We start from the raw sequence: 21524 nt of genomic DNA on the forward strand, positions 1-21524 counted from the left end.
GCTTGTTGGGGTGCTGGGGAACCCAGGGCCTTGTGCGCGCCAGGCATGTGCCCCACCACGGAGCCCCCCACGCAGCCCATCTGATTGAACAGGCCAAACCGTCCATTGTGGTGTGAACCGAGGACACAGCTGTCCCCACAGTCCATGGAGCCAAGACTTGTCACCAGCTATAAGGAGAATGTGCCCCCAGGGCCTGCAACCCCCAGGAGGCCAGGCAAGAGGCTTCAGTGGGCCTGGGCAGGGTCCCCTCTAGGGACAGACTCAGCCCCTTCCCCAGCAGGCCTGAGGGTGGGTTTCCCAGGGTTGGCTGGGCCTCTGACAAAGTCTCCCCAGCCTGGGGCCTGAGGGGCATTTCAGGCAGGACCAGGAGTGGGCCTGGCTGGTGCCCCTGGCTGAGATGCCAGGGTTGGTGGGCAGGGGCCCTCCCTGCTCTGGCTCAGGGGCTGTGAGACAGTGGGGACACTCTGCACGCTGAAGAGGGGCCTTGGGGACTGGGGAAGGGCTCCGAACCCCACTGCACATCCCCCCCAGTTGGCCTCCAGCTGCCTTCCCCCAGCCTGTGACCCCTGCCTGTGGCACCCATTGTCTCCACTTGAGCCCAACATTGAGGGGGGGACCCTCCATTATTTTCTTCCCTTTGCCCCCTCTTCTAAGCTACCCTCCCAGTGTATCTGAGTCTTCCCGGTACCCACCTCCGTCCCTGCCGCCGTTACCTCTCAACAGCCTCCTTATTGTGTGTCTGTCCTTCTCTCCCCTCCCCTGTCCATGCTCCATGCAGTCAGGTTTCATGTCAGACCACATCACTTCTTGGCTCTAAGATCCCACTGTCCACCCAGGAGACAGAGCTGGGACCCTGCCCCGTCCCAGCTGAGGCCTGGCCCACCTGACCACTGACCACCTGAGTTCTCCCATGACTGTCTCTCCTCTCTGCAGAGCAACGAAGATTTCTGAGGGGCCTGGAAATTGGCCTGAGCCATGGAAATGGCCAGTCGGTGCCCATATGCCAGGTCACAAGGGGAGGGCCGCCTACCACACCCTCTCCAGGGACGGCACTGCCCCGGGATCCCTGCCGAGTGCAGAGCAACTTGGCCAGTCCTCATCCCCGCCTGGGCCTGCCCCTGAAGGACACGACTTGCTGGCTGGACACTTCAGGCTTCCAGCAACAAAGCAACTTGTGGTCACTGGCTGGGAGGCCCCAAGGGAAGGTGCGAGAGTCCCCTGTTCAGCAGAAGAACTTGCGTGTGGGAGGCACGGGCAGCAGCTCCCTCCGGGAAAGCCACAGGCCGCGGGCTCTCCTGCCCCTCTGCATGAGGCAGGTCCCCGGAGCCACACTGGCCCCCTGCCCCAACTTCAGGCCTGCCACAGGCTTCAGTCCACTGGATGGATGCCCACGGCCAGGTCCCAGAGCCTGGCGTGACCTGGAGAGCCGGACTGGCAGGCTGGTGGGGGAGCCCCTCACCCTGGAGGACTTAGCTGTCCCTGCCCGGAGCCAGGCTCGGGCCCCACCCCCCATCGCCGCCTGCCTGCTGCTGGCCTCCGTGAAGCGCTTGGAGCAAGAGGCCGCTGGCCTCAGGTGCAGGGTGTCCCGGAAGCCCCCTGGCCATGCACCGTGGGGCCCCCGCACCCGCCGTGGCCAGACGTTCCCTGCCCGCCCCCAGCCCAGCCAGCCTGTTCACGCTTCCCGGGATGAGAAGAGACGCCCCCGCGGCCTCCTAGAGACTTGGGGGGTCCAGGCGCCCACAGACCCTGGAGCGCTCAGCGAGCCGGAGTCGTTCACCACGGCTCTGGGGACATTCACGGGGAACTTCTTTGACTCTGAGCAGGAGGTCCTTCCCGAGCAGCCCCCAGGACGAGGAGACAAGTGCCCCCCAGAGCCTCCACGTGGCTGGGAGGCCATGGGGATCCCCAGTCTCACTGGAGGGACAGGCAGCTCGGAGGCCAGGCTCACTTCTTCAGCCTCCTCCAGCGCCGCTGGGGACGCCCTCCTTGGGCAGGAAGGAGAGCAGCCCCTGCGGGAGCAGGCTGACAGGGAGGCAGAGAGGACGGCTTCCTGTCCCTCAGATGGCACCTCTTCGAGGAGGAGCGGCCAGCAGGTGGAGGCTGGAGGAGGCTGGGCCAGGGTGGGGCTCCCAGCAGGCAGGGCCTCCTGCTCCCCGGCCTGAGCCCGGTGTTGTGTCCTCTTGCTTCCCCCAGCGCGAGGCCCTTAACGGTGTGACCCTGGAGCCCCAGGCAGCCCGGTGAGGCCATGGCTGTGGTGGGTGGGAGAGGCAGGCTGGGTGATGGCAGAGGCACAGGAGAGGAAATGTCTTCCAGGAAGCCAAAGGGTGTCATTGGTCCCTGGTCCCCGGAGCTCTCCTGCTGGGACTTCTTGTCCAGCTGTCAGCGAGAGGGAGGTTGTCCTGCGTGGCCAGGGCCACCCCTTTGTGACTGCTGGAAAGGCCACACAGGAAGGGCCCAGATGCCGCTGCCCCTGGGGGTGGGAGGGCCAGGTCCTTCCCCAATCAGCCTGGTCTGTCCTCAGCTGGCAGCGGCTGTCCAGATGTTTCAGAGCCTGGAGGCGCTTGGCCTGGAGGCGGTGGGCAGTGACCGTGGCAGTGGCTCTGAGCCGCAGGCGCCTGCTGCGAAAGGGCCTTCAGGCCTTGCGATGGGCCCTGTGGCTCCGGGAGGCACAGCTGGAGGCGGCCTGGGGGCGACACACCAAGGCCCTGCTAGCCCGGAGCTTCCGAGAGGTCAGGGGTCTCCAAGTTGGGCCGGGGGAGGTGATGAGGTCCTGGTGTCTCCTGGGGAGGTTCGTTCAAGGCCATGACCGACACCCCCCGTCCCTTCTCTCTTGATCCAGTGGAGATGCCTGGCTCTGCGGCAGGAGCAAGGGCACCCCCATGTCCAGTCTGTGTCCAGACCCCCTTGTCACGGCCCTTCCTTGGGAAGAGTGGCAGTGGTGGACCCTGCCCAGAGGTGCAGGTCGGCTGGAACCCCCAGGTTGGTCCGTGTGGCCCAGGCGGCTGGCACCCCCACCCTGCCCCTGCCTTGCTGTCCCCTGTTCCTCCTCCCGACAAGAGGAGGACGGAGGAGCAGGTGTGGACAGAGACCTGGGCACAAGCTGTCTTGGAGCATCACTCTGGCCCTGCAGCCTGGGAAGCAGGACTGCGGGGTGCGAGATCGGGTGACCCCCGGGTGCTGTTCATGAGGACTTTAAAAACATTTCCCCTCTTTCTCCCTGTTTCCTCCTTTCCGTCCCTTTACTGGTGCCATTTCCCGTGGTGACAGCAAGCATGCTTGATCTAAAAAGAACCCAGGGCTGGGTCTGTAGCGCCCCGGTGGAGCGCCTGCCTGGCCCGGGGCAGGCCCTGGCTCCCAGCCCAGCACAGGGGGAAGTTCTCCATAAAGAAAGAATAAAGCAAGGGCTGGGCTGGGCTCGGCGGAAGGGGGGGGGGGCGTTTGCCTAGCATGAGCGAGGCCCTGGGTTCAATTCTCGGCACCGCATATAAATAAATAAACTAAAGGTCCATCAACAACTAAAAAATATTTAAAAAGAAGAAGAAAGCAAAAGCAGAACCCGCCGCTCCCAGACAGCTTCTGTAATCAGGAATAAATGCGTTGTCTGGGGCCGGGTGCTCGGCTCCCCCAGCTCCCAGCCCCTGCCGCCAGCTGGAGGGGACAGTGGGGACCCGTGCCCTCCCTCCACTGGGCAGTCTGTTTCTCAGTCCAGGGAGGCAGAGGCAGGAGGAGGGAGCCCGGCCTCGTCCACTGCAGCCTGGGCAGAGAGCAGATGACGGAGACGGGCGAGTCCAGGTCCTGCAGGCCTTGCAGCAGCTGGCAGGTGAGGTGGGGGCCCTGGAAAGGGGGTGTTGGGGACAGAGTGCCCCGGGCAGGCCTGCAGGCCGTAGGTCCTGGGTAAATGAGTTGACTGAGTATTTGTTTTGGCAACTTCTCTGATGGTCTCATTTGGTCCTCACTGTGAGCTCCCTTGGGGAATTCATTGAGCCCATTTTATTCTTGGAGAACTGAGGCCCAGAGAGTGAAGTAATGAGTCTGAGGGCACACAGCAGGTGAGGCACAAACTGTCTTTTTGTGTTTCTGATGCTGATGGAGGCCAAGGCTGGAGGCCTGAACGAAGGGCTGTTCCTCACTTACTCATGGCCCCAGAGCTGGGAAGGCCCGGACAGCGGCAGTCTGGATGTCAGCGGCCCCTCCTGGCCAGATCCTCCCTCGCTCACTTCCTCTTCCCAGTCTCCCTCCTGCAGTACCACCTGAAGGACAGGACCAGGCAGGAGCGGGCGGTCCTGGAGGAGGCACCTGGGGCCCCACAGAGGACTCGGAGGATGGCCAGCCCCCCACGGGCCTGGCACCCAAGTGCTGCAGGTGCCTCAGTGACCTCTCAGCCGCAGAGAGCTTGGCTGCCCAGGTAGGGGACGTGGAGGAGGGTGGGAGTGGGGACACTTGCCTCTAAGTCAACTCCTGACACTGAGAGACAGGAAGCGCTTCCAAAATGAAAACAGCCGCCACTGACCAGCAGGCCTGAGATGGGCCAGCCCAGCCAGGGCGCTCCTGGCCCCACTGCACCCACACCCCAGCAGGACCCCGGCTGCTGGGGGCAGATGGGGACTGAGCTGTCGCAGGTGTATGTGAACACCACCAGGTTGAGGAGGAGGATCACAGAGCTGTACGTTTCTTTTTGGTGGGGAGCATCTGCTCTGCTGCCCAGGCTGGTCTTGAACTCCTGGGCTCAAGCAATCCTCCTGCCTCAGCCTCCTGAATAGCTGGGACTGTAGGTGCCACCACCGCCCCCAGCCTGCGGGGCATCTCGCAATACCATCCCCCACGTAAAAACAGGAGCAATGACCCGATCACTAACAAACCCTGGTGGGTGCCGGGCTCCCTATGCTCAGTTTGAAGTCGACACACGTTGTGTGCCTCTGATCTGGGGAACGGCTGTGCTGTGGCAGTCGTTTGAATCTGTGATTCCCCCGTGGGGACTTCCCTGAGAACTTTTAACACAGGAAGTGACCTAAACCGGGGTCCAGCAGGGCTGTGAAGGTGGAAAGGAGAGAGCGGGGCCTTGGCCAGGCAAAGGGAAGCGAGTGCGCAGAGCCTCCCAGGCGCGGAGGCTCGGAGGGCTCAGGAGGCTCAGGAGCTCAAGAACAGCGTCTCGCAGGGCCTTGGTGGGTGGGACCCGGGAGTGTGGAGAAGAGGTTGGAAAGGCCTGTGGGGCAGGTCACGGGGCCTTCCAGGCCAAGGGAAGAAATTGACATTTTACCCTAAGGGCAAGGTAGTGGCCACTGGAGGGAGAGACTGGTGCGGGCGGAAGCAGCCACTTGGGCTCCCAGAGGTGACAGTGCTGTGGCTGAGCAGGGCAGGCTCCGGTCCTCACAGCAGTTGTCAGGGACAATGGGCAGGTGGCCAGAGAGCCAAAGAAAGGGCTGGAGATAGCGGGAGCCACGAGTTCCTGGGAGAGCTCACAGCAGGTGTGTGGCTGCCCCGTCCGTCTGTGGTGACAGGCCGAGGGACAGCACCTCCAGCCCCACCTTGCTTGCCTGAGCAGCGCCTCCTCTCCCTGGGCCACCTCCTGTCCAGCGGTGGCTGAGTGAATGACACCTTTCAGTTCCACGTCTGTCCCAGGAGGTGTTTGTACCTCAGGCCACAGAGGCAGTGACGTGGCCACCCTGAGCGTGCTGTTGGCTGGCCTGACCAGCACCCAGGGAGCTGTCCCTGTGCACGAGCAAGGAAGCAGCTTCCGCAGATGACCCAACTCGCCTGGCTCCCAGGTGCCTCAGAGGAGCCAGCGTCCTTCAAGATGGCCTGGTCCCTGGGTCTGGACTTCTAAGCCCAGGCCTGCCCTGGCAGTTCCCTCAGTGTAGCTGGGTGTTTGGGGAACAGGAAGGGGCATTCAGGGACACGGTGTTCTACTGCCCCCCTTTTTTGGGATAACTCAAGTCCTGTTTCATAGATGAGAAAGCGGAAGCTCGGAAGGGCGTGTCTCCGTGGGGCAGGGGCTGACCACTGTCCTGGCTCGTGTAGGTGCTCGGGGGCCTGGCAACAGCTGGCACCAAGAGGAGCCCAGGTCCAGAACCACCCTGCTGACCCCAGGCTGGAGACCCTGAGAGTGTGCCTGGGACGGTGGGTGCAGATGAAGCAACTCCGAGCCTCAGAGGGCACCAAGGTGACCCGGCTGTCCCTCTGCCTGAAGAAGGCAGGTGAGCGAGTAACGGACAAGAGCAAGGGTCCCCTGACCACTCTGTCACTCCATCTCCCTCTCTGTGGGCCCCAGTGGGATGTGTGAACTCTTACGACGGGAGGTGATAGAAGTGGGGGCTTCTGGGGGCGCAACCTGCTGGCCTGGGGGTGCTCTGGGTGGGGGTGTCCCCAGCGTGGGCCACATTCCTGGTCCCCTACATGAGCTGACCTGGTGTGAGAGGGACTTTCTCCCACTTCCTCCCACAACTCACTTAGTGCCAGGCTGTCCCACGTCCTGCCTGAAGGGACTGGTGCCTGGTGTCAGGAAGCTCCTGGCCTTGGAGGTGCCCTGGAAGGGAGGACAGGGAGGCAGTGGGAGGGCCATGCCCCTAGGGAGAGGCCCTGGGCCCTGAGGCAGAGGGGGAGGCCCACGGGGAGGGGCTCACCCAGCTCCCTGCCTCTCAGGTAGCTCAAGCCCTGGAGCCACCACAGCCCGAGGCCTTCAGATAGTGGCCCAGGCCCAGGGGCCACCCCAGGGGCCAGGCCAGGGCTCCCTCCAGGAGGCCTGCCGGAGACTGACCCTGACCCAGGCACTGCGGCTGTGGAGGACACGGCTCTGTCAGCACCAGCAGGCTACGTAGGTGCCCAGGAGGGTGGCCTAAGGTTGGCCTGGGCACAGGGTGGGCATAGGAGCACAGGGTGGGCACAGGAGCGCAGTGTCCCACAGGCCACATGGCTCTTCCCTGTGGCCCCATCAAGGGGTGGGCACAGGGGGTCCTAGGCCCTGGGAGGTGGCCAGGTGACCCTGAGCAGGGAGCTGCCAGGGTGGTGGAGATGCCTTCCCAGGACAGCAGGTGCCAGGGTTCAGGTCCCAGACTGACATTTGAGAGTGAGGGGAAGGTGATCAGGAGGGACCGTGCTGCCCGCAGGGATGTCAGAGAAGATAAACCCGGAACTGCAGGATCAAGAATTCCCTCCCGGGCCTGGGGGTGCAGCTCAGCTGGAGAGCTCTCTCCTAGCCTGTGCAAGGCCCTGGGCTATATGCCCAGTTTAACTGGGCACAGTGGCACCTGCCCATGATCCCAACTATTCAGGAAGTTGAGGCAAGAGAATCATGAACTGGGCAACTTTAGAGACCCCATCTCAAAAAAAAAAAATCTGTTCTTGAAAGCCACACCTGGTATCAATCATCCCCCCATACACTTGGCCCATTTGGACCCTCAGTCTTTTTTTTAATTAATTAATTATTATTATTATTATTATTTTTTTGGTGCTAGGGATGAAATGGAAATGGGGAAAATCATGCTAGTGAAACAAGTCAGACTCAAAATCAAGGTGGAATGTTTTCTCTCCTGCAAAAACTAGAGCAAAACAAAGGGAAGAGGTGGGGGAGGGATCAGGTTTCATAAAGCTCCAGAAAAGATCAGAGGAGAGGAACTGGAGTGGGGGAGGGAAGGAGGGAGGAGATAAATGGAATGAATTTGACAAAATCATGTTATATTCATATAAAAAGGTACCACAGGGAATTCCATCTTTATGTGTATACCGAAGACAGAAAGGGAGTCTAGCCGAGTGGAGAAGGGGGCAGGGGGAGGAGGGGGGGAAAGGGGAGATGGAGATTGAAATCAAATGATTTTGTCAAAATAAGCCCAAATGTATAATTATAGTGCCCCAATTCAAAAATCCACTTTTGGTGTGTGTGGTGCTGGGGACGGAGCCGGGCAGGGCATGCTCTCCTCCTGGGCTGCACCTGCCTCCCTGAGTCTGTCTCAGTGCCTCCCTGGGACTCAGTCCTCATGACTCTCAGAATGTCACCTCCCTCCCCACAGCCATCCATCGGGCCACTGTCTGGCCTTCTCCGGTGCTGCCCTGCAGCCTGCAGTGCGTCCCAGGCCTGCTGTTCTTGCAGCTGGGAAATGACCCCCGGCCTTGGTTTTCCTCTCTCTGTGGCCAGGCGCGGGCAGGCATCCTGTGTCCGTGTGCGGGCTCTGGAGCGGGTCACTGGGCCTGGGGCCTAGCTCACCCCTGACCAGTGCCACGATCCCCACCCTCCCCTGGGAGTCGGTGATGCAAGCAGAGTGCCAGGGGAGATGTGGAAAGGTCTGGAAACCCTGGCCATTAGGTGGATGTCGGGGGGGCACCCCACTGGGCACTGCTGTTTCTTGAAGCCCCTAATGACCCTAGCGTGCGGCCAGGTTAGAGGCTGGGGCAGGGCTCTAGCCCCGTGTCTGCCCATGGTGAGTCCCCTTCCTGCCGGCCTCTCTGCAGCCAGGATGTCACCCTGCTCTGGCCAGAGAGGAGGCCGGGCCCACTGACTTGCCACCTCTTCTGCAGCTCCTTCTCTCAGGGCCTGCGGGCGAGGACCCTGCGGCACATCCTGAGCTGGTGGCGCTTGAGGGCATGGGCTCAAGGCACCCTGTCAGGAGGCAGCGAGACCTCTTTGGCCCTGGGGCCATGGGGCAGTGGCCCGAGAGCAGAGGCCTGGCTGGGCTGCAGTGACCCCCAGGTTCCCTGGAGCAGGTGAGGGCAGGGTGGGGGATGGGCAAGGGGAGGAGTGGGGGGAGGGGCACCCAGGACTCAGCGCCTGGGTCCCTCCCCAGGCTCCCAGGACCCCCGTCCTCCTGGAGCCTCTCCGGGTGAGCTTCCTGTGGGCAGCTGGGCGGCGACGGCAGAGGCAAAGCCTTCTGCTCTGGTGGGCACGGGCCCAGCAGTCCCGGGGCGCAGCGAGGTGGTGCCAGCGCAGCCTGCAGAGGCGGTAGGGCCCCTCCCTCCCCCGTCAGGGCTGTGCTGCCCACCACGCGGGAGACTGGCTGTTCCCTGGCCCTTCTCCCCGCAGTCCTGGGCCTCATGGCAGCCTTCCCTCGGGCCCTCTCTCATGTCCCGTCAGCTTGGCCCCTGATTCAGGTCCTCCCACGCCCGTCCTCCTGCCCTGCCTCCCGAGGGGGGGGCACTCTGCAGGGTCCTCGTGTCTCTCAGGAGTCACAGCTGAGGCGCATTCATGCATCCATTCATAGCCCAGTGCCCAGGAGTGGTCTGCCCGGGGCATAGCCCAGACTTGCACCTCACGGGCTGCATGACCTGGGCGAGTGGCTGAAACGCTCCATAAGATGGGGCGGTGGCAGTGCCCACTCCAGTGCGCGTGTCCATCCCCGGCACAGGAGGGCGCTCGGGCCACAGCTGTGTTTGATTCTGCCTGAGCTTGGGACTTGGTACTGAGGGTGGGGCCCTTCCTATCGCTATCACCTGCCACATGACCCCCTCCAGTCCCCAGCAGCCCACCCACCCCTTGATGGAAGCAGGGAGGGTCACTCAAGCCCTCCCTGCTGCTGAAGGGAGGAGAGAGGGGACTCCTGGCCCAGGGTGGCAGTAACAGTGACTGTCCCTGGGGTGGACATGCCCCTTCCCAGTGTCCTCCTCAGCTGGAGCCACTGGACCACAGCCCAAGGTGCCCGGAGGGAGTTGGCTGCCCACTGGGCCTGGGAGCGGAGCTGCAGGACTGCGCTGGGGCTGTGGCGGCAGCGGCTGGCGCAGTGGCAGGAGGCCGAGCAGCGGGCCCAGGAGCGGGGCCGGGGACTGGCGCGGGAGGCGCTGCGCTGCTGGCACTCCTGCTGGCAGAGTGAGTCGGGCGTGGGCTTGGGTCATCAGTGAGGCCCAGGGTTCCACACCGGCGGCAGGGCACACCCAGGACAGACCGGGTGGCGGAGCAGGATGGGGGTTGGAACTCTAGTCATGGCTGGGGCCCTGCCTTCCCTCCCCTGGCTGGAGGGACCTTGACGGAGCCACTTGGCCTCTGAGCCTCAGCTTACTCATCTGTAAAAGGGGTATGATGCAGCACCCAGCTCACGGGGTGATCGTGGGGACCTAGGGACCCCCCCCCCACAGCTCGGCCCACAGCCCAGTTCCTACCCAGTTACACTGTGATCACCTTCATCTTCCTCCTGTCACCCCAGCCTGGCCTCCCAGAGTCACTGGTGGGAGCTCCCAGGTGGCGGGTCCCCAACGGGGTGGGTGGGTGGCTCAGCAGTGGAGGCAGGGGGTTTGTCTGCACATGCCAGGGCAGCGGGTGGGACGGGATGTGGCCAGGGAAGGAAGGGCGTGGTCCCAAGACAGACTGGCTCCTTGGAGGGAGGGGCTGTTTCCTGTGCCCTGTCTGAGCCCAGCCATCATCGGGCTGCTAGAGCCTCTGTGATCCCCGCTGTGTAACAAATGACTCCAGAACTAGTTTTTAGTAAGTGTTTAGTGGCAGGGATGGAGCACAGGGCCTCAGGCGTGCCAGGCAAGTGCTGTACCCTGGCTGCGCCCCGCCCTGTTGACCAGTCATGAGCCACAGACACTTAGTATCTCAGTGTCCATGTGCTGGGTCCAGGGTGGCTTGGCCAGGCACCGAGGCTGCAGTGCCATCTGAAGGTGGGCCTCTCAGCAGGGTCCCTGCATGAGTGGCAGCTGCCCCCACCCTGCAGGTGAGTGATCCAAGAGGCAGTGAGGGTGCCCGCCAGAAGCTGGTCATTTACGACCTGGTCAGCACCCCTGCACCTCTACTGAATGCTATTGGTTGGAAGCAGGTCAGTTAGTCCAGGCTGCACTTCAGGTGTGGGAGGGGGCATTGCACAGGACATGGACAGCAGGAGGGATCTTGGGGCTGACTTATGTGAATAGGCTGATGGGCAGAGAAGCGCCTGATCTGTCTCTGGAGACAGCTGCTTCTCCAGCCCGATTCCTGCCCATCCGGAATGCTGACCAATGTTTGATGCAGGACCTCCTTGGTTTTAAAGAAAAACTAGAAATCTGGATTTAAAATCTGAATTCTAACAATGCCTGAACATTGTCAAAAACTTTTTTGGAAAGGCAGGGGCTGGGGGCGCAGCTCAGTGGCCGAGTGTGTGCTCAGTGAGGTGCCGCCCCGGGTTCCATTCCCAGTACTGGAATTAAGACCAGAACCACCCAACGGCTCCCTGAGTCGGGTTGGCCTAGTGACCAGAGGATGGTCAGCTGCTGCAGAAGCGCTCTAACCCAGTCAGTCTGGGCAGCCGCCTCGGCTCCCATGTGGGTGGAGGGCAGAGGGCTGGGCCGGGGAGGGGCCGGATGAGCTCAATGGCACTGCAGCCTCTCTCTGTCCCAGGGCAGCAGGTCCTGCATGAGAAGTACCAGAGGTGGGTGCAGGGCCACCTCCGGGGCCTGCGGAGGACCATGTTCCAGGGCTGGTGGCAGGCAGCGGCTCGAAGGAGGCACAAGCAGAGGTGGGTGGGCCTGGGGCGGGGATGCTGCTCATCCTACCCCAGGGGAAGCAGGGAGCGAGCCGGGGGCTGGGAAGCTCAGGTGGCCCAGGCTGGAGAATGAAGAGGGCACCCCGGACATGAGGCTGCGACCACCAACCTCTTGTTTTGTGTTTGGGGGGTGTGGCAAGCCCCTGCGCTCCCCACAGCCCGACACACCCAGCAGTTCACTGGGCCAGGTCGGTGCTGAGGTTTCAGAGGTGCCATTGGATGGAAGATGAATGCCTCGGACGTCTACCATAAGGGGGGCTGGGTGGGCAGCCGCAGCCCTGATCAAACCCACGATTGCCAGAGAGGGAGACCATGATTTTTTTCTTTTCGGTGCTGGGCATGGAACAAAAGACCTCACAAAAATAGTAAAAAGAAACGTTTTGGGGGACTCGATACCCTGAAATTAAGCCGCGAGGACAATGTCTCCTCCCCTGTTCGGCCCTGATTTGCAGTCGTCTCCAGGGTCCCAGTGGGCTGGCCACTCAGCGACTGCTGTCTCTGCTCTCACCTCTGAGCAACCTGGGCTGGCTCTTGGATCCTTGGAGTGGGGGATCATCTTTCCCCTTCCTGCCAGCTGCCGGGGCAGGTGAGGGAAAGCTGGCAGTGGCCACGAACCCACACTGCTGGGTCAGCCCCCTCCCAGGGTGGCATCTGCCCCCCAGGGCCAAGATTCAAAGATGGGGTCCATGTGCGTCGAGGTCCCTGAAGGATAGCAGTGCTTTCTCTGCTGTTTGTTAGCCAAGACGTTTTTAAGGCACAGGGCTATGTACGCCAAGTCATGTGAACCTATGTGACATTTTGGGTGACGAGCAGGTGTCATTTTAAGTAAATGTGACTTTTGACTCTGAGCCAGCTGGGCCCCTCTCCACTCCTGTTCTGCAGTTACCTCTAGGCCTGGCACTGGGGTGAGCCTGTGAGAGGCAGGGGTGGCCTGGGCTCAGAGTCCAGCCAGAGAAGAAGGGCAGTGGGGCCTCATTTGCCACCTGGCAGGAGGCCCGGAGTGGCCGCCTGGGCACAGGAGCAGCAAGTTGCCTAGGCCTGCACCGTTGCTGGAGAAGCCATGTGGAGCAAGGCTGGGCACAGGTAGCAGAGGGCCCAGGCCCAGCAGGCCTTGGTGGCATGGCAAGTGATCTTGGATGGTGCTGTGAGGCCCAGCAGCAGATAGAAGTGAGAGCACAGGCCCAGGCCCCAGGCCAGGCGGCTCTGGGCAGGACCCCGTGGGTACACAGGTCCACACGGCCTGGAAGCTGAGTGCCCGCCGAGTGCCTGGGAGTGGTGCAGCCCGAGGGCAGCCCCCAGCAAGCTCCGGCTCAGGCCGGGGGCTTGTTTTTCCCAGCAGCGAGGCATATTGGGCAGGAGTGGGGTGCAGGAGAACGATGGGGAGAGGCCATCTTGGCCACCACAGGGCCAAGCCCAGGGGCAAAAGCACAGGTCTGCCACTCTAGCAGGGGGACCTTCCTTGGGGAAGTGCCTGACAGTTCCTGCAGCCTGGCCAGAGTGCAGGCGCTCAGTATGGGTCAGATGCAGCAGAGGAGAGCTGACAGGACCGTCCTCTTTGCCACATAAACAGGAAGCTAGTCCCTGTCCAGGGCCCTCTCCACACTCATTTTAACCCAATTCGTCACAAAAGGCGTGGGGGAGGACACGGGCCGGGGGCCTTCCCTGGAGGCCCTTCCCAGAGGGCACTGGGGAGGGCTCCTGCCCCACCTGCCTTAGAATGCTGGCCCCGTGGCCTCTGGTATAGCCCCCCTCTTTCTCCTCTAGGGTCCTAAAGGCCTGGGCTCAGTTAGCGGCCCAGGGCCACGTCCAGCGAGCTGCCATCAGCCAGCTTCAGCAGGCTGGGCTTAGGCGCCTCCTTTGGACCCACTGGGCCCAGTGGCAGATGGCGCTGCTCAGAGTGCGGCTGAAACCATGGACCCAGGCCCAGAGGATGGACCTTGAGCACTGGCCCAGGCTGGCCAGCAGAGGGTGCCTCGTGCTGATGGACACTCCAGCCCCTTGGAAGCAGGTCGGGTGGGGTGCAGGCAGGGTGGGAGGTATAGAAGTGACCCTCTGATCACTGATTTTAGAATCACCAGTCCATGGTGACAGCTGGCTAGATGCTCCTCTAAAGGCCCAACACCCTCATGGACAGCTCTCCTACCTGGTTCCCAGGTGCCCTCCAGGCTCAGGATGGCAGGCAACTCTGGGTCCCTCTGCAGACATTCACTGAGCACCTCTGGATCTGCTCAGTGCAGACCTGGTTATAGAGTCAAACCTGCTGGGGTCTCCGTCTGTCAGGGAGGCGGACACTTAAATTACGTATCATGTGCAGCTTAGGATCAAGAAGGTACATGGGGACAGTAGTAATTTTTGTGAAGTTTTTTTATTGGAAAAAATAAATATGCCCATTACAGAAAAACTGGAAAACACAGTAAAAAAAGTTCTGTCCTAATTTTTACCACCCGAAGGGAACTGTCAGTTTTCTCCAGACCAGAAACCGTTAGTTCTGACACAGCAAATGGTGATAAGAGGCTGATGGCCTAGCAGGAGGGCAGGGGCCACTACAAAACACAAGATGTGACACTGCATAGCAGTCTGGGGACATGTCCTTGAGGGACACAGCCCAGATATACTGGTAGGTCAACTGGTCTTTCTGAAGATCTCTGGCCATCACCAGGAGTCAAAATTCCAGGAAGAACATGACCAATTTTAGAGATTCTAAGAAAAACATTAAAGTGTTTTTTGCTTTTTAAAAATATTTTTTAGTTGTAGTTGGACACAGTAACTTATTTTTATGTGGTGCTGAGGATCAAACCCAGGGCCTCGCATGTGCTAGGCGAATGCTCTACCGCTGAGCCACAACCCCAACCCGTGTTTTTTGCTTTTTAAAATGTAATTGAGGGGACTGGGGTTGTGGCTCAACTAGAGCGCTTGCCTAGCATGTGTGAGGCACTGGGTTCGATTCTCAGCACCGCCTAAAAATAAATAAAGGCATTCTGTTCATCTATAACTACAAAAAATATATATTTTTAAATGTATTGCGAGTGGCTTTGGTAGTTTGCACACATGAGACTACAGCAATAGCAGATCTGGCGTCTCAGGGTATTTCTGGATGTGTTACAGGACAAATTTTTATTCAGAGTATTTATACCTTCACTGCTTTCCTGTCAGCAAGGTAAGACCTCCCATCACTGACGGAGAAACTTGGGCTTAGAGAACAAAGTAGAAGCTAGGTGCAGTGGCGCACGCCTGTGATCCCATTATTTCAGGAGGCTGAGGCAGGAGGAACACAAGCAGGCCAGCGTCAGCAACTAAGAGAGGCCCTAAATAACTTAGTGAGAACCTGTCTCAGATAAAGAATATAAAGGGCTGGAATGTGGCTCAGTGATTATCAGTGATTAAGCACCCCTGGGTTCAATCCCTGATAGCAAAAAAAGAAGAACAAAGTCAATGCTGGCAGACTCAGCACCAGGCGCTCCATCCCAGTCCCTCCCCTCCCCCTCCCCCATGGGAGCACACACCGGCGCAGCCCTCGCCCCATGACACACGCAGCCGTGAGCCACCTCATGTGGTGCAGTCCTGTGGAGCCCCCGTCTGTCTGCTGTACCACCTGGGGCTCCAGGCTGGACCTCTGCAGACAAGTGGCTCCCCTTGGCACCCCCGGGGCTGGGCCTGGCATGGGGACTCACCAAGAGGTAGCTGTTACTGGCCCATCCTCTGCTAGGATGTCTGTGGCCAAGTGGGAGGCTGGGCAGAGGGAGAGGCAGCGGCCTGTCCTGACAGCCACTCTGCTCTTGGGAAACTTGTCTCCTCCAGGGGCCTCGGGGCTTATGAGAGAACGTGAGGTGAGTGATCCATTTGTAAACATGCAAGCGAGAGGCCCTGGCCCTAATGCTGAGGGCAGGGACTCCCACCTGGTCAGCTGCCCCAAGAGCTCAAAGCCCCCTGGATTCAGGTTTTCCTCTCTGGCTGCTCCTGTAGACCCGCAGCTGCTGGACATGGGCCACAGGGCCTGTGCTGCCCCGGCCAACATGGGAGCACAGCCACGGTGCAGAGAGGACACAGAAAGAAACCACCTGGGCTCAGAGTAAGGAGACCCTGCCCCTGGGTGGTCACCAGTCCTCAGGGACCTGGAAATGACCTCCTTGGCCAATCCCTGTTGTGTTTTCCCACTCACTTCCTCTTCCCAAATGTCTCAGCCAGTTTGAGAAAACAATCCCCTTGTCCATGGCTCACCCCTGTTCTTTCCCTGAGCCTGGAGACATGGGGTAGGAGGGCCGTGCTCACTCAGCACCCCCTGGTCCTCTGCAGTACTCTCCACTTGCAGGTGGCACAGAGGGAGCACCTACCAGTCTGAGCCAGTGTCTTCTCTGCCCAACTTCCTTTTCCAGGTGACAGAGAGCATCCCCTCTGCCCCACCTCCCGGTTCTGGTTGCAGTGGCCTGGACAAGGCAGCTGGGCTTCTAGCTGGCTGCCTTCGGGAATGAGAGGTGGGGGGCTCAGAGCCCTCCAAAGCCAAGGGAAGGCCCCTCCCAGCAGGCCGGGGTATGAACAGCTGTGCACGTGGGGGAGGGTGGGAGAAGGGGCCAGCCTGCACCCCGGCTCGGCTGGGCACTCTGGCCAGTGCTCATTCCTGTAGGATCCCGGAAGAGCAGCCCCAGTCCCATGGCTCTGCGCTCCTCCATGGTCATGGAGAGGTGCTGATGCTCCTGGTCATAAGGAGGAAGTACCTGCGGTGCTGGCGCCTCAAGGCTCGGCTTCGAAGGTTCCAAGCTTCCCAGAATGCCAGGCGCCTGGCGGTGATTTGGAGGAGCTGGGCAGATGCTCGAAGGGGGCAGCAGCCGTCTCAGGCCCTGGTGAGTGGTTGGCCCCCCCTCCCCGGCCCCCCCTCACACTGTAGGCTCCTCCTGGGCCCTGGGGCACACCTCTCTGCCCACCCCGCCCTCAGCTAAGCCTAGAAGCAATGCCCCCCAGGGCTGGGCTCTGGACCCTCAGAGTTTGAAAGCATGGGACTTGGGACCAGGAAGCTGCAGTTACTAACAGGCCTAAGATGACAGCCCTTGGCACATGCCTTTCACTGGGGTATGGGAGTTGGCGGGAGGCAGAAGGGCGGGGCTTCCCGTTACCTCTCCCCACAGCTCAGGCAGTGGCACCTGGGACAGGCCTGGAGGATATGGCGGCGTCGGGTCCTGCAGCTGCAGGTAGCTGTGAGGCTACAGCAGCAAGAAGGTGGCTGGGTCCTCTCCCAGGTACCAGCCAGGGCCACCTCACTTCACCCAACCAGCCCTCCCCAAACCAGTACCAGCTCTGGTCATGGCTGGGCTGAGGGTCTTCCCTGCTTGCCACGCCCGGGGGCCCCTTCATTTGCAGGGGAGAGGGGTGGGGTTGAGTGTAGAACATACAGCCCAGAGGCTAGAGCCTGAGATTTGACTAGTGGCCACAAGCTCAGCTGTGTTGAGGTCATTCACTTGGGAACAGTGAGGCTTGGCCTGTGGCACTCTGGCTGCTCCTATCAGCCTGTCGGGTCTGGGTCTGGGGCACCCGCCTCCTCACTTGCTGCTGTCTGAGGGCTTCCAGGTCATTGTCCAGCCTATTCTGAGCCTGTGCATTTGGCCTGGGGCAGGATGGGCTGGCTGCCTGAGGCAGATGCAGGGGACATTGATGGGGACAGAAAGAGCCAGTACAGGTGTCACTCTGGCAGGCACAGCACAGGCCCCAGGGGAGTCTGAGACAAATAGTCCTTCCTCTACTCTGATTCCAGGCCTTTGAGAAGTGGCATCAGTGCTTGGTGGCCAGACGCCAAAGGAGGGGCACCACCAGCAGCCTGAGTCCCCTGACAGGCCAGGCACCAGGGCCTCGAGAGCGTGCTGGAAGCTGCCCACTCCCTGGTGTGGCGGGCTTGGACCAGAACAGGGGTCAACCTGCTGCGAGGCATTCCCACAGAATAAAAAGCAGAGGAGAGCCCGGCCTTCCCAGGGAGGGGCAGTGCCCCCCCACCCGGAATGTCGACAGCTCAGGGAGCGCTGAAGTACAATAAAGGCCTCCACGGTCTCCGATGCTTCTCTTGCTCAGTCTTTCTAAAAGGCTGTCCCCCCTCATTCCCGTCAGCTGGGCTGAGCAGGAAGGGGAAGCCCCTCCTCTGCCCTCAGCTGCTCTGCAGACACCACCACCTGGGTGCAGGGATCCCCCTGCTGAGCCTGGAAGCCCAGGATGGAGGGGGCAGCCCATCTGCGCCTGCCAGTCACTGCCCCAGGGAATGTGGCCCCAGGGCTGGCTGCTGGGCAGGAGTGCCAGTGTGGCTTCTGGGCCAGGGTGAGCAGAGGGCGGGCAGCTGGCAGGAGAAGCACTTGCCTAAAAATAAGCCAGGGAGACCGTGGCCTGCTCAGGCGTCTCATCTTTGCCTCTGACAGTTAGTGGGACAGGAGAAAAGGCAACGGGCCCAGAAAGCACAAGGGTTAGGACAGACTTGAACCCTTCAAGGGCACTGTTTCTCAAGCCCTTAGAACACAGACAAGGGTTTCAAACAGTAGGAGGTCAAGAGCAGCAGTGCCTGGTCGTCAGGGATTGGCCAAGGCTGTCCAGGGCCTGGCGTGGCCTGCCATGTGCGAGGTCTTCCCCTATAATCACAGGTGGGGCTGCTGCCAGCATCTAGAGGTGCAAGGGTGCAGCCCCTTCACTTAGCCAAGTGTCCTCAATGCCACAGTACCTGTCACCCGTGGTCTCTCTGCCCATCTTACACAGGCCCAAGTACAAGTTCACTGGAGTCCCAGCTGGATCCACAGGCTCCCCTGGTGTGAGGGCTCAGATGCAACCACCAGTCTCCCGCTTCCTCAGGGAGGTGGTGTGCACCACCGTGCTCCCCTGCAGGATGGCAGTGCTCTCACCAGAGACTGACCCTGACCCTGACCCTGGCTAGACCAGGGAGCACCAGGCTCCCCTGTGCCACTGCCTCAGATCCATCCAGAGCCTGGAAGCCTCACATCAGCCTAGTCGCCATCATCAGGGGGGTGAAGAGGCCCAGGCTTTGGATAAAGGAGAACCAGGATGCGGGGGGATGGCTGGATACCAGTGGCCAAGCCAAGCCATGGCTGTCAGGACGCAAGGTCATAGAGCTTCTGACTCCCTCTCACTCTGCGCAGGCCTGTTGAGCAGCTCGAATGTGTCTTCTACCACCTGCCACAGGCAGTTGTCCAGCGGGAACTCATTGTCCACCAGGTTGACCAGGAAGTAGTTGTCGTGGATGTACTGGATGATCATGCGGGACGGGGACTCCTCGTCATATAGCTTGCCCCACCTCTCGATCCACAGGGCGAAGGCCTCATCCTACACATGCATATGTGGGTGCGTGCGCGCGCACACACACACACACATACACGCACACACAGGCAAGGTCAACAGGGCTGCCCTTGGGTCAGGGACCCCTGCGCAGCACTCCAAGGGCATCCTTCCCGCCTGGCTCAGAAGTAAACATGTGTGAGCATGAGGCCTTGAAGGCCAAGTTGGCTGGCCCTGGGGGTGTGGCCTTCAGCCCCACACTTGGGATAGGGAATACCACCTGCCCAGGGTCCTCAAGGAGGGCAAGGCAGGCCCGCCCCCGTCCCCCACTCCTTTACCTTCCAGAACATGAAGCTGACAGGATCCACCACCGTAGGCTGGATGATCTCCCGCCCAGGGAAGATGCCCCATGTGACGGCGTTGGGCCGAAGTTCAGGGGCGTTGGTGACATTCTCACCCTGAAGGGGCACTGAGTCAGGGAGGCAGGTCTGGGCATCTGCAGCCCTTTACTGCCCGAGGCTTTCGAGCTCCTGGGACTGCTCTGGGCTTAGCACCCCACCGCGCCTCCACCTGCCCCTCCTGCCCACAGCTGAGTGGCACTGCTGTCCCTGCCAACCCGAAACCCAGAGTTGTCCTGGGCAGTTTCCTCTCCTCACTGCTCCAGGCAGCCTCTGTGCCCAGCTGCCTGACCGCTCGCGCTGTGTGCCACTTCTGAATGCCACACGGTCTGTTTCCCACCTGGGACCACCACAGAGGCCTTGGTGAGCACCCCTGGCTCTGGCCTCCTGCCCGTTAGCCACACAGCTGTCCACCGTGACCTGCCTGAAGTGGTACGGGGGGCTCAGCCAAGCCACTCCACCACTGGAGGAAGACCCCCACCTGCCTTTAGGGAACCCCAGATTCCAGGCAGGACCATCAGTACCCCTGGGATTACTTGACTCTGCTGCACCTCCCTTGCCCTGTGCCCAGCATCTCCCAAGATGGTGCAGCTTGACCTCTGACATCCTCTGCGCTTTCCCTGGACACTTACTCCCTGTTGGCCAAGTCCTCTGTCTTGAAGGACCTGGGCCACAGACCTCTCCCGGACTCCTTCCCTGGCCTCCTAGCTCTGATGTCCTCCTCTGTCCTCAGCCTCCTACAGAGCTTCACTCTCTCCCTTGCACTGAGTTGTCATCACCATGTGTCTGTCTCCCTCCCAGGATGGGCGCCCTGCACCAAGGTCTGCCTGTGTCTTGCCCTGCGCAGGGTGCCTGGCCACGCTAGTGATGTGCACTGCTCCAGGCGGGCAGGTGGGCAGGCCTACCTTCACGTCCACGATATGGTAGTGGACCCGGAGCTCGTACTTCTTCAGCACCTGCAGAAGGGCCTCCACGGTCTCGCGGGAAGTGAAGAACTCCAGGTAGGCCTGTGGGAGGTGGGCGCCCATCATGCAAACCCCCTCTCGCCAGGCACCCTTGGCCGGTGCTGCTAGGCATGCTCCGTGTCTGCAGCCTGCCCTGCCCATCTGGAGAGGGGCCCCACAACATGTGCACAAGACACTGAGGGCATCAGGGCTGGAGGTGGCCCCGTAACTGAGTGTGAAATGCGGAGCTGGTGAAGCTGGAGGTGGAGGGGACTAGCACACGAGGCTTCAGTTGGGGAAGATCCAGGGTCATCTGCCACCTGTCCAGCCACTGGGGAGAAGCATATCTGGAGATGAACAGAGGTTTACCCACTACCAAGCTAAGGGGTGGCAGAGGCCTGATCCAGCTCGCCCTTCCCAGTCACTGAGCTAAAAAGTCTGTAACACTGTCAGGTGGGCACTTCACCCCAAGGAGCTAGTTAGTGTTGGGGAAGTTGGCTGGGCTGCCTACACTGACAGCGAACAGCAGAGCTGGTGCCCAGGGCCAGGGCCAGGGCCCACGGGCTGCAGCTCAGAATGCAGTTTAACTCTAGCAGCTGCCCACCCGGCCTCGGGGCAGCAGCTCCCTGTGAGTGGCCATTCCCATGTTCCTTCCTTTCCATGCTTATCGAGTTCTGACCCAAAACATGAAATACATCCCATTACAGAAGACAGAAGTGAAGGCTGAGAGGCCAGGGGTCCGGCTGCCCAGGGCTGGCTGATTGGAAGTGTCAGCACCTGGTCACTCTGTCCACTGTCTTTCAAAACGAAAGGCCCAGGAGAGAAAGACCAGAGCTGTGCCCAACCTCCAGGGAACCTGGGGGTGCTGGCAGAGTGGGGCAGCCTGGGCATCTCCACCGTACCTTTTGGAAGACATAGCCCCCGCTGGGGCCCCAGCCCACGACGGGGTCAGAGGACGGCCTCCCGTTGATGTTGGGCTGGGAGTTGATGGTGAGGACGCCCCGCTGGTTCACGCGCAGCAGCTCCTCCCTCATCAGGCTGGTCTCAGCGGCCAGGGGCTCGTCGTTCCAGGGCAGGCAGGTCACCTGGCAGGGAGGGTGAGCTGGGCTGGCAGCCCCTCCCCAACTCGCCCTCTTCCCCCTGCTGAGGCTCCGTGCCCACCATGTGGACAGGGGCTGGCGTAGGTCGGAGCAGTCCAAGTCCATGATCTGGCCTACGGCTGGGGACAGGGCCCCCCCCACCTCTGCTCACCTTGTGGCCATGCCGGTTTGGCTCCCCGGAGAGGTAATGTGCGAAGACCTCGAAGACGCTCTCCTCGCTGCACAGCTCCTCCCCCCACATCCTCAGCAGCTCCTCCCGGGGGGACTTGCTTTTCAGGTAGAAGAGGTAGTAGTCCCTCAGCTCCCCGAAGGCTGGCGAGGAGGAGTTGCCCCTGGCAGGGAGGTGCCCCAAGGTCAGGGCACCCCCCTGCCCCGGGCTCCTGGCAG

At 61.1% G+C, this 21524-nt stretch overlaps 2 protein-coding genes across 5 annotated transcripts in view; one reads left to right on the forward strand and one right to left on the reverse strand.

Moving 5' to 3' along the window:
- C10H1orf167 (chromosome 10 C1orf167 homolog) lies at positions 1–17471 on the forward strand. Its single transcript, XM_034636722.2, is given in 20 exon segments — positions 1–214; positions 934–2093; positions 2194–2237; positions 2522–2729; positions 2840–2955; positions 3705–3820; positions 4231–4405; positions 6019–6194; positions 6640–6811; positions 8509–8694; positions 8783–8929; positions 9582–9790; positions 11294–11411; positions 13203–13482; positions 15402–15507; positions 15812–15965; positions 16045–16102; positions 16105–16276; positions 16559–16669; positions 17182–17471. Coding segments are annotated over 20 exon segments (3786 nt in total). The 5' UTR covers positions 1–144; the 3' UTR covers positions 17190–17471.
- Mthfr (methylenetetrahydrofolate reductase) overlaps positions 13785–21524 on the reverse strand; it is an 18282-nt gene continuing 10542 nt past the window's right edge. For all 4 annotated transcript variants that reach the window (XM_027947605.2, XM_027947603.2, XM_027947602.2 and 1 more), the window contains 5 exons: positions 21289–21469; positions 20940–21122; positions 19999–20100; positions 19034–19153; positions 13785–18743 (listed from right to left, as the gene is read on the reverse strand). In XM_027947605.2, the coding sequence (XP_027803406.2) occupies positions 18525–18743; positions 19034–19153; positions 19999–20100; positions 20940–21122; positions 21289–21469 (805 nt within the window). In that variant the 3' untranslated portion in view covers positions 13785–18524. The remainder of the gene's footprint in view (positions 18744–19033; positions 19154–19998; positions 20101–20939; positions 21123–21288; positions 21470–21524) is intronic.

This window comes from Marmota flaviventris, chromosome 10 (assembly GCF_047511675.1).
Source record: "Marmota flaviventris isolate mMarFla1 chromosome 10, mMarFla1.hap1, whole genome shotgun sequence".
NCBI classification, from domain to species: domain Eukaryota; kingdom Metazoa; phylum Chordata; class Mammalia; order Rodentia; family Sciuridae; genus Marmota; species Marmota flaviventris.